The sequence below is a fragment of the Rhinatrema bivittatum genome, chromosome 1 (assembly GCF_901001135.1).
Source record: "Rhinatrema bivittatum chromosome 1, aRhiBiv1.1, whole genome shotgun sequence".
Lineage (NCBI taxonomy): Eukaryota > Metazoa > Chordata > Amphibia > Gymnophiona > Rhinatrematidae > Rhinatrema > Rhinatrema bivittatum.
Window position 1 is genome coordinate 87,237,526 of NC_042615.1, and position 12,502 is coordinate 87,250,027.

The following is a 12,502-nucleotide window of genomic DNA, read 5'->3' on the forward strand; positions in this document are numbered from 1 at the left end:
CCTTTGAAAATTGCTATGATACTATTGTACATTTAAACATGGAACTCCTTTGAAAATTACCTCCTTTGGTTTTTGCGACCCAAATGCATGACCCTACATTTTTTAGCATTAAATCTTAGCTGCCAGACCCTAGACCATTCCTCGAGCTTCAGTAGAGTCCTCCTCATACTTTCCACACCTTACTGGCTATCTACTCTGTTGCAGATTTTGGTATCATTCACAAAAAGACAAATCTTTCCCGACAATCCTTCTGCAATATCACCAGAGACCTTCGTTTTCAGTTTTTTTATTTTATTTTTCCTAGGATTTTCAATGTTTGGTAAAAAAAAAAAAAAAGTCAGTGAAAAAAATGACTGTTATATAACATACTTTATATTTCCACTAATGTTTTTGAGCTCTAACGTTGAAATTCCCAGGGAAAATAATATAAAAACTGAAAATGAAGGTCCCTAAATGCATCAATGGTCGCTATGTCAAGGGCCTTGCTGAAATCCAAGTTCACTGCATCTACCACTCTGCCCTGATCCAATTCCTGGTCACTCAATCAAAGAAACTGGTCAGATTCATCTGACAAGACTTATCCCATGGTGCCAAGGATCCTGTAATCCACTGGATTCCAGAAAGTGCACTTTCCTCTGCTTAAGCAGTGTTTCCCTTAATTAACTCATCACTGAGGTCAAACTAACCGGCCTGGAGGACTCTTCCTTACTTTCACTTTGGTGAAGAGGAACCACATCAGCCTATCTCTAATCCCACTACTGACACTAAAGAAACATTAGTAAGGTCAGACAGCAGAGCTGCCAAAACCTCTCTAAGTTCCCTCAATACCCTCAGATGTGTTCTATGTGATCCTATTTCTTTATCTAGTTTTGCCAGCTCTTCACGGACTTTCATTCTTATTTGTGGCAGGGGTTTTTTTTGGTCCTAGTTCAAGACTTTCCTTAGTGAATACTGAATAGGAATATTTGTTAAGCAATTCCACTTCTCTTTGTCGGCTTCTACACATTCCCACCCTTCACCTTTGAGTTTTACAATCCCATTTTTGCATGTCCTTCTATCACTAACATATCCTTTAAAAAAAAAAAAAACCTTCTTATCGCCCTCTTATACTGTATTAACTATTTTTAATTCCTTTACTTACCTTAGCTCTTTTCCACCAATGGAGAAATAAAAGAAATTTAATTCAACAGCCATATTGAATCTGGAGTAAACAAGAGTCTTAGGAGATTGTGATGCCTTCTAAAGAACCAATAAATATGAAGGCATTCATGTGGTTTTTGAAAGTTTATGTATTATAACATCTTTTATGTGGGTCGTTTAAAAGACATTGCAACCTACTAAGGTTCCAGACAGAAAAGAACTCAAAACATGCGGGATTGTAGGGTCAAGAGTGAGCAAAACCAAGGAATTGATTGAGCTGATCAGTTACGTCAACCACGTGCAGACCTATTCATCTTTTACTCCTCCTTAATTTCGATACTGCCCACCCTAAACAGGAACCCTCACTGGCTCAAGGGCTGCAGTGGCAGCAGCCAACTTCTCTCCCTGGGCCGGTACATGTTGCCTCCATAGCACCCATAGACCTTGCCGACCCTGGAGACAGCAATCTTAAAGTGTCTACTGTACCACGGCAAGCAGAGCTAGCTCCTGATCCACAGGATTAGCCCTTTATGAAACTGATCACTAATGAATATGAGTGTAAATGGTTAAAATAAGTCCTCTTCTGCAGTGCTCTTTTCAGTTTTTACTTAAAGAAAAGCATGAAAAATTGGGTGACTGCTTTTATCATTTTGAAATGGGAGCTGCTTTTTTTTCCTATTGTAGTGTAGTCCTCTTTCCTCTAGCGTTATGAAGGTAGTTTCAGAACTGTGCGCTGTTGGATAGAGTCTGCATGTATCCTTGGTGCACAGATTTTCTCCAAACGTTCAATGCAAACTTATGCATATACGTTTATTTTGAACATTTGTGGGAAACTGGCCTGGTGTACGTGCTGAATAACTCACGCAAAGTTATGCACACCTGTTCTTCGGTAACGCATGTACGTTTTTAAAATCGAAAAGTTCCATCTGGCACCCTTTCCCATCCCCTGCAAGAATTCCGCTCCCCAGTTTGTGTAAAAGTACGTTTACAGATGTAATTTTACGTGCACTGAGCCCCAATTTGATAGCTGTCATGTATGCACATAAAACATAGTTTTAGAGTTCTCAGCATGTAAATCACTTTGAACGTTCAGCCCTATAAGCTTACTTTTTGTTCCATGACTGGGTTTCATTTAAAAGATTAATTGATTCAACCCAGGAGGCTGATTGTTGATTTTTTTTCCTTCACACTAAACTCCTTCCCCCAGTCTCTACTGTCTGTGATGGCCTGCATCATTTCTTCAAGATGTGACGCAGAAGTAGCACAAAAAGAAGATATTAGCGATTGGTTTTAGTAGGAAAGAGAAGGAGAAATGAACAGGTGTGGGTGGGGAGAAAGTAGTCCATCAGTATAATAAGGAGTTGGGCCGAGTGTTCACTGTGAGAGCCACAAGGGAGCTCACACAAAAATAAAAATCCTTCAGCCAGCTTTCTAGGAAGGAAAAACTGTCCAAATATAAAATAATATAAGCATAATGATTCTTAGTGGTAGCCACCAGAGTGAAATCCTTATTGATTTTAGAACCAGGACAGCTATTTGAAAGGCAGATGTAATAAGGTCCTCTCAGCTGCACGCACAAGTTAACACGAGGCTGAGAGGGCATTTTTGTGCATACAGTTTGAGTCCCTATTTAACAAGGCCTTTAGTGCACAAAACGTGTGCTCACAAACACAAGTAAAACTGTGCACACAAGGAGGCGCTCTTCCCTGCTAATCCCATGTTAATCAAGGCATTAGCTATTGCTCCCCAGTACATAGACTTAATGCCAGAAATGTCAGAGGAGGAGACAATGTTCTAAGGCTATGGGGCTGAACCTGAAGTTCATGGTGTAGCGGTCGGATATTCGGGATTTATGTGCATAAAACCCAATTTATACACAAAGCAGGTTCTATGTGCACTAAGCATTTCTTTGTGTGTGTAACTCCTGGACTGGTATCCTCCTCACACGCTACATACTAGCATTTCATCCATCTTCCATATTTTCAATAAACCATAACTCCTTCCAGGATTCCCTAAAGGGGGTGAGATTTCTTTCCAAAGGCCTGGGGATTGTTTACAGATTATTAATATTCTTTGGTAAAAAAAAAAAAATCATGCTGGAGGCCATGAAGAGGTTCCTATACAACTTTACTAATAGTTCAATGAAAATGAATCATAAAATCAATGTTGCAAGTCCAGTCTTTAACAACATTATTTTATTTGGGTAAATCTGTGATTCTGTCTCACTGGTAATAAATGATCTTCCCATCCAGATCCCTTCCCACCTTCAGGGGCAGTTTTAAAGCTTCCTCCCAGTATGTGGACCTAATACTGGGGTGGGTTAGATGACATATCTTAATCAAAGTGTACTGGTTAGACTTCTTTCAGCTTCTCCAACCTCTTCCATTCCCTCTTGGTACTTGGCTGGCACCTCTGGAATATCTGTGACATTTTCAAGTGGTTATTCACCCCCCTGGGTGTCTCTATCCCTCTCCTACCCTTCTTCCTTCCTGCTCAGGGACATTAATGGATCTCCACGTCCCCTCAGAACTTCAGTATATGAGGGGACTGAATTCCTCTGGCAAGGGAAATTCAGATGGCTACAAAAATAGACCCAGGTCTCAAAAAATCCAAAACAAGGAAGGGTAGATTAAAAAAACAAAAATCTTCCTTCTAAAGAACTTCAAAAATAGAACAGATACTCCACCAAAAGGGAAGAGGAACACTATCTCCCTGAAAGATAGTTGCTCTTTCCAAAATTAAAAAAAACAAAAAAGAAGAGGAAAAAGAAACACGAACTAAAATTCTCCTGCCTCCTCTAACTAAAATCCACAGCTACTACAGGGGGGCTCTACTTTTTATAGCAGAAGGCAGCAACCAAGCCAGCAGCACACATGGGGAAGCGGAAAACCAAACACGCTTCCCTCTCCCTATCTTGATGGTGGACTGAGGGCCGGATTTTCAAACGGATACGCGCGTAAATCCGGAGGGTCTGCACTCTGAATTTAGAGGGGCCGTGCCGTGACGTGTACAATAAAAACTATTTCTTCCTCCACAGGTTGTAAACTTGCATTTCCCAGACACTTGACTCTTGAATATTATTGAAATCTTGCTTTAATTTACGTTAAGAACATAGTGTTGCGTTCAAGGAGGTTCCGAAGGTGCGCCTCTGCAGATCTGCCACTCAACTTTTGCAAGTTAGAATTGCCGAGACTTGTAAACCAGGCTAAGATTAGATTGCCCGGACGTCTTTATTGCGCAAATGAAGTTAAACTCTCTTTTCTCTTTTTGTCTCCTCACTCTACCCCCTACCCTGTTCCAGCGATTAACCTACGAGGAGAAGATGGCCCGTAGATTGTTAGGAGCCGACAGCGCGGCAACTGTGTTTCAACTTCAGGAGCCAGAAGAGGAGCTTTCCACACAGGTGTTTTGTTGTTCTTGATTTGCTCGCCCTAATGCCGCCCTGTGATTGTTCCCTCCAGGCAATATTCTCCCAAGAGAATTCTACACAAAGGGGGTTTATAATTGCAAGGCCAAAAAAGAATTTGCCCAAAGAAATGTTGGTTCATTTATAAAAGCAATCGGGTGGAGAATGCTCTCCTTGCAGCCGAGTTATTCTAGGCTGAATAAGGAGACAGCACTGTAAACAGAAAAGTTCTGTTTCAGATCAAGTGGCACTGATCAGATCAAGGGCCTTCAGCTGCAAATATTTCCATTGCTATCTCCAGACCATCTTTCTTTTTTTCTTGTAAATGGATATAATTTGTATTATGCAGAGAAAGAAAATCTAGATGGCTGGCAGCGCGGAGTTCTATTATAAATACTGATGACAGAGATATCTTCAAAAGTCAAATAAACTATTCTTTAGTACTTAATGGTTAATAGTGCAGTGTGTGCGCGCGTATATGTATAGAGAGAGAGAGAGAGAGAAGCCATCAATAGGAAGGACCCACACAAAAGTTTCTGCATTAATCGTTTTTTAAAACGTTCACCACAGTAAATCAGCACGGGTCGGATTTTCAAGGCCCAAGAGGAAGTTGCAGGTCCTTTCAAAAAGGCTTTGCCGGGTGGGGAAACTGCAGAGTTTGCAAGTGCAGCGTCCCCACGAGGAATTTTGTGCAGGAAGTTACAAATAAACTCTCCAGCACCACTGGCTTTGTCTCCGCATGCCTGCTTTCTAAACAGGAGATGCCTAGGGCGAGGAGCAGGTCTAAAGTGCCCTCTCGCTGTGTCCGTGCATTACTGCCTTTCTGCTCCCTGAGCCAAGGGATCTGGGTGAGGGGGTGGAGGGGAGAGGAGCAAGAATGGAGCGGAGGGGGCTGAGGACAGGGAAGAAGCAGGCATTCCTTCTCCTCCTATCCTTGGTTGAACTACGTTCAAGCCCTGCTGGTAACAAAATGTCTGTTAAAAAAATTAATGTTTTTCTATCGCAGAATATCAATACAGCAAGCGCACTAAAAGAGTTGCCCTGCAGAGAGAATGTTCTGTTGAAAACGGTCCCTAATTTCCAAACCTGAAGCTGTTTGTTTTCTGCAGCACTGAAGCTTCCAGAGCAAACATGTGTTAAAGCTATAGAAATAATATATTTCTGTGCATGAAGGCTATGTGTTCAGTGCATTTCCATCATAGTGTCAAAATATTTGCAAATGTGATAAGCAGGTACAGATGTTTTAGTGGGATGCGTTACGATGTATTTATAATTCCTGGTTTAGAATGAAATCATTTTCTGGAAACAGTATCAAGAAAATATGCGGTTTAAATTTTTTTTTTTTTTTTTTTTTTTTTTTGCCTATCTGTTCAAGAATTGTGCTTATACATTTTTGCCAGAGAGCCCTACTGTTTGCATGCCATTACTGGGCAACATAAAGCAAAATGTTTTTACAGAAAGTATCAAATCAGTTTAAAGTCAAAGGGCTTTACTGCCGACCATGAGTTTTCAGTACAAAATAACACAGGTATTTCTGCATTAATATCGTTTGCGAGCAAGGCTGGAAAGTAATTGCCTGATATTATGCAGCCAAAGTTGCTACATTTAATTGGTATTGAAACGCTGAAGATTGTAATGAATATCGTATCTCTCTCTCTCTCTCTGTTCTATTTTAGTTTCCTTAATCTAATCTATCCAGATATCACGAAGGCAGTTTTTTGAAAGGTTTTTACATAGATAAACACATGAAAGTAGACTTTTGAAAATTGCCCCGTGCACGTGGCTGAAAATGCGCGCACTCTGTGACAGTGCTTGAACTTGTACCGTGGTGAAAAGGGGCGGGGTTGAGTCTTGGACTATAAAGTATACACAGAAATGTCATTTGCGTTTCCATGCGTATTTTGCACTTGTTCAGAGCATCTGTGTTCCCCACCAGCCCTGAATTCTGAAAGGGAAGTTCCATGGGGAGTTTCCCTTTGAAATTGAGCTTGTAGGCCCACGAGAACTTTCTGCAAACTCCTTGGGAACTTTGGAAATTGCTCTCTGTACATCACGAGAGAGAGAGAGAGAGAGAGATTATTTTGCATTTTTAAGATTTAGGGTCTTATTCAGAAAGGGCTTTTTCCAATTCTCTGCTTATAGAAAAGAAGCCTTTAATAAGGCCTATAGAGTGCAACAGTGTGTTTTCGAAAACATTGCCAAAAATGTTATCTCTTCTATTTGCCTTTATCTGTCTCTCTGATCTTGCAGGATGTTGGGTCTCATGATGTTCCTGTAGTGAGTCCTATTGACACTCAAAAGGTTACAATTTTCTCCTTTCCTTTTCTGTCTTGCCCCTCACGTCTGAGTTTTTTGTTTTCTCCCGCTTGCTAACCTTTTCCCTTGTCACTTGATACATAGACAGCTTACACTTCTTTTCACTTGTGTGTGGTACTAAAAATACAACAAAGACAGTTATTTGCCATTCTTGTGCAACACAAAAACACTGCCATTCCTTGGTATCCTTATCGGCAAGGGCGTTAAATTTGAATCTTAATAGATAAACGTATTGCTGGAGTTATTAGCATTGTACTCATACTTCAGTTTCTATAAACGTAATAATTTTAGGCATTGGTTCACTTTTTCCCATAAGCCTGGGAGAAAAGCCCTGCCTAGTAAGTCAGACCTTTAGTGGGCTTCTAAAATTAACTCATAGGCTCTTGCTCGGATTTCCTAGTTTTTGTTCACAGTGGTGGTCCTAAGCATTTTTGGGGAAAACTACCAAATGCATAGCTTCAGATTTTCAGAACTAAATGCATTGATTTGGCCAGATAATTAGCAGCAGAGAAACAGGTTCTAATTTCTGTGGGTACTTTATCTAGTGACAGTCATTCAAGCAAAACTTCTCACACAGTTTTGTAAGTGGTATTAGGAGTTCTATAACCTGTCTGATACAGCACACCTCACTTCCACTTTCCCCATACCTATTGGGCCTGACAGTGTTACAGACAATCCAAACAGCTCAGAAAAGACCATGTGTTTTATTTGTCAGACTTTTCAGGTTAGCATTTAGAAGAAAATAGAGTACATGTCTCTAAAGTCATTGCTATTTAACATCGGTCTATACTAAATGAAGCTCTGCAACATTAATGGATCGAAACATGCCAGAAACCTTAGCCTGCTTAGAATATTAATAAAGGTAACTAGCTGGCTAGACCTGCCCCACTTTGGGAGAGTACCTTCCATTTACCTCTGGAGCAGTCTCCAGCTGGAGATTGCGGGGACCATCTCGAGGAAAAGAGCTTGCTTCCTTGGTCCTGGTACTGGCTGAGCTGAGGAAGCATCTCTGGCTTTGTAACAGGTGGCCAGATATCAGGCAGGGCTTTCCTCTCTCCAATCTCACCGGACACCCCCGATCATCTACCTCTTTGGCTTAGGAAGGGGAAGGGTTGAGGTCTCAGTGCCGTCAGGTGTTACTTGTCTTTTTTTTGTTTGCTCTTCTTTCCTCAGCCCTCTCTCCCTTGCTCTTTTAACAGCCCAGACATGGATACATAAACCGTTTATGCACAGTCAAGAGCAGGATAGATGGGGGTAATTTCTTCACCTCAGAGTGCTGGTTCCCCTTTCTCCATTGGGGGAAGCCATTGTTCCTCATGTGTGCAACGCTGAACAGGGTCTGGTCATGTCTTTAACCAGTGCTGCTTTGCCGTGTCAGTGATTCATTGCCTCCTTTTTCCCATCGGGGGGGGGGGGGGGGGCTCACTGCTCCTGTCTGATGAACTGTCCTTGGATAGGTTGTTTTTCTGAATTTCCAGATAGACTTGTTTGTGTCTTGGGGCAGCTTACTTTTTTTTAGAAAGAAATTTATAATCACTAAATCAAACCAGCAGATCAGATAAGCTGGGTAGCATTGTTGTCCTGGTCAAAATTCCTTATCTTGTTTTTCTCTGCTGAGACATACACGTCAGCTTCCATCTTTTAAAGTCTGTGTCCCTCTGAGGTCGATATTCATACAAAAGGGTATATATTGCATAAAATAGTAGAACATTTGGTATCTCCCTTATAGTTTTGCTTCGATGTTTGGTGCAAACTTCACAGATAAATAGTGCCTGCGTAGCTAGCACCAAGGCAAGCGGTTTGTTTATTACTCCCACAGTGTATTGTCCATAGATTTTGACCTTTCAAAGTGTGAACCAAACAAATGCTTCAGTTGCATACTCCTGTACCATTAATAACAACATGGAAGTGTACATTTGTTCCTTTCTCTTCCATATTCATATATTTGTATTTCCCAGTTGTTATGAACCAGGTATTCGTCCATCTAATATTTCTAAGAAAGTTTTCAACTCTTATTTATTGAGGTACCCCTAATTTCATTCATCATCTTTTCCATTGTATACCCCTCCCAAACCCAAATCAGACAGTCATTAAATGTTGGACACTCTGCTTCCACTTACAAGCAATACATCACTGTGCCGCCGTTAACAAATGGGAAGTTAATTTACCTAAACGCAGGCTAACTCCAGAGTCTGAAAGGCCTAGGATATATGTCTCAGGGTTATCTTTAAATTATTCTTATGCTTATCCAATGAAAGCTGTCACAGCCTTTCTTGCAAAAATTTTTCAGGGCAGAAGGAGTAGGAAACATGGGAAGGACCTCTTCCCATTCTTTATCTATGAAAATAATCTTTATTGAGTAAGGCCCAAAGTCTGATGTGAAATGTGACAGATACTAAAAGAAGTCTTCCTTGTTTGACAGGAATATAAAGTATCGAGCTTTGAGCAGAGATTGATCAGTGAGATTGAGTACCGGCTGGAACGCTCCCCCGTAGAGGAGTCGGATGATGAGGTACAACATCTGGACAAAGCAACTGACAGCGGTGTGGCTCCTCAGTTTCAGATGAAGCTGAAACATTACAAAATCTTTGAAGGGATGCCAGTTACATTTACATGCAAAGTCACTGGAGATCCAAAGCCAAAGGTAAGAAGGAAACATCTTCCAAACTGCTATACTTTGCTAAATGTAAAATCTCCAGTCCCTCATTAATAATATCACTATAACTGTTCAGGCCGGAGTTTCAAGATTCTTTATTTAAATAAATGTTATAAGTTATAGAACTGTTTTTTTTGTTTTTTGGGGTTTTTTTAAATCTAAGGGAAAAAAACAGTTCTAGAGGTCTAGAATGGGTAGATGTGAATCGATTATTTACTCTTTCGAATAATAGAAGGACTAGGAGGCACTCCATGAAGTTAGCATGTGGCACATTTAAAACTAATCAGAGAAAGTTCTTTTTTACTCAACGCACAATTAAACTCTGGAATTTGTTGCCAGAGGATGTGGTTAGTGCAGTCAGTATAGCTGTGTTTAAAAAAGGATTGGATAAGTTCTTGGAGAAGTCCATTACCTACTATTAATGAAGTTGACTTAGAAAATAGCCTCTGCTATTACTAGCAACAGTAACATGGAATAGACTTCGTTTTTGGGTACTTGCCAGGTTCTTATGGCCTTGATTGGCCATTGTTAGAAACAGGTGGGCTTGATGGACCCTTGGTCTGACCCAGTATGGCATCTTCTTAAGTTCTTAAGGCAAAGCAGGAATTGGCTTTGGAGCTCACAGGGATCGCCTTTATCCTTGGTCCTTTTTAATGTACGCCTTAACTCCCTTGGGGCGGTGGGAAGAAACTTGGGAGGGAAGGTGGATATTTATGCGGATGATGTTCAGATTTTAATGCCATGGGATCTCAAAGAAAATTGTCACAATTATTGATTAGTATAACAGATTGGACGTCTGCTAATAAGTTAAGATTCAGTTCAATAAGACAGAAATTTGGGGGGTTTGAAAGGAAATCTGTCCACAGATTCTATTAAAAGGTATGTTGTCACCTGTTTTGTCACAGGTTAGGAACTTAGGAGTGATTCTAGACTCCAAACTTTCGATGACAATGGAATGCTAAATTAGAGCTGATACCTCAAAAGCCTTTTCTCAACTCTGACTACTAAGGCATTTGCAGCCATTTTTGTGGTTAGATGATTTGACATCTGTAATTCAAATGGCAGTACTCAGTCATTTGAACTACTGAAATACTATTTATATTGGATTGCCAAAACTATCTCAGGTAGGCTTCAGATTGTACAAAATGGCACTGGGATCATATTACTCCTGTGCTGATCTCTCTCCCATTAGTCTGCGAATAAAATTCAAAGTTTGTATTTTTATGGGTTTTTTTAGCTCTGGCTGGTACTGTGCCAAAGTTTATGAAAGAGAAAAATAACCCATTACTTGCCCTCTAGGAACCTTCACTTATGTCAGGATATCAGGCTGGTAGTGCCGTCAGTGAAAGAAGTCAGAAAAAGTAAAACAAAATTAAGAACATTTACTCAGCTGGCCCTTGAGTTACCACCACAACTAAAGTTTTGTCAGCACTATATGATATTTCATCGTTCTCTTGAGGTCTTTCTGTATACTGAAATATCAGACTAAGTCATTAATTTATCTGTCTTGTATTGTTTATCAGAGGTTCTCAGCCCAGTCCTGGGGACACACCTAGCCAGTCAGGATTTCAGGATATCCACAATGAATATGGATCAGATAGATTTGCATACAATGGAGGCAGGGTATGGCGAACATGAAGAACAGTTTCCCTTAAGCATAATAGTCAAAAAAGCATTGTGAAGAAAGTACTAATAAAGTTAGAAAAGTGTACTCCCTGAAACACAAAATTTTCTAATGCGCTTGTTACCTTAACACTTACTCACAAGCTGAAATGCAGTCGCCATGCATTTCCCCCGGTCATCGTCCCTCCCTCTGTTGCCACCATCACAATAATTTGTCTTGAGGGGAGGGTGACAGGAGAACAATACAAGGTGATGCATTTCTTCCTTGGTAAGTGCTACCCACCAATCCTGCCCTAATACAGCTCTCTTTCACTTTTCACCATCTCCCTATCTCTGTGCAGCCATCTCTCCCATCACCCTTGCTCCCTTCCTCCCCTCTGTCCCCTCTAGCGCTTTCAGTCTCCTCCTCTACTCACCTCCACTCCTGATAACGTGATCTCTCTCCTTATGGCACCAATGTTTCCTTCTGCCAGACAGTGACCATCTTTGACCCCTGTGGCTGCTTCAGAGGATAGTGGAAGAAGGCAGCTGTACTCATCACCTTCATTTAGTCTTTGGCTGGTGGGGCCTGGGGATCACCACCAGTCCCAATGATCATGCTGCCAGCTCCTTCCTTTGGTCTTCGGCTAACAGGGTCTGGGGAACCCACAACAACACACACAAGTATTGCATATTACAATATTCAAACATAAACTGAAGGCAAGTAAAATTCCCTTACCCGCCCCAGTCCAGTCTCTGCCATAATTTGCTGGTCTCTGAAATGGCAAGCAGCAAGAGAGTTTGAGCCAGATTGGATCTGTGCAGAGACAATCATTATTTTAATGCAAAGTTTATTTAGAAAATGAATTTTGTTCATTACCCCTGGGCCCTAGATAATTTCTGCAATTTTTGAAGGAAATGACCTCCCAGTTCTTGGGTTAAGTTATCCACTGAATTTCCTGCTGTTTTTGGATAGGACCATTTAAAGGTACAGCCCTAAAACTGATTTGTGTACCCCTTCAGTGATCTATTAACCTATCATTAAAATCATCCATTGTACCTGAAGACTGGAGGGTGGCCAATGTAACCCCAATATTTAAAAAAGGCTCCAGGGGTGATCCGGGTAACTATAGACCAGTGAGCCTGACCTCAGTGCCAGTAAAAATAGTGGAAACTATTCTAAAGATCAAAATCGTACAGCATATAGAAAGACAGGGTTAAATGGAGCACAGTCAACATGGATTTACCCAAGGGAAATCTTGCCTAACAAATCTGCTTCATTTTTTTGAAGGGGTTAATAAACATGTGGATAAAGGTGAACCGGTAGATGTAGTGTATTTGGATTTTCAGAAGGTATTTGACAAAGTCCCTCATGAGAGGCT

At 40.9% G+C, this 12,502-nt stretch overlaps 1 protein-coding gene across 7 annotated transcripts in view; it reads left to right on the forward strand.

The window, feature by feature from the left end:
- Positions 1-12,502, forward strand: part of PALLD (palladin, cytoskeletal associated protein) — an 805,838-nt gene that overhangs the window by 723,916 nt on the left and 69,420 nt on the right. For 6 of the 7 annotated variants that reach the window (XR_003852153.1, XM_029572712.1, XM_029572641.1 and 3 more), the window contains 3 exons: positions 4,442-4,543; positions 6,797-6,847; positions 9,285-9,506. Coding sequence is in view for 6 of the 7 variants with exons in the window: in XM_029572712.1 (XP_029428572.1) it covers positions 4,442-4,543; positions 6,797-6,847; positions 9,285-9,506 (375 nt within the window). In the remaining variant the exon portion in view is untranslated. The remainder of the gene's footprint in view (positions 1-4,441; positions 4,544-6,796; positions 6,848-9,284; positions 9,507-12,502) is intronic. The other variant, XM_029572802.1, reaches the window with a different exon arrangement.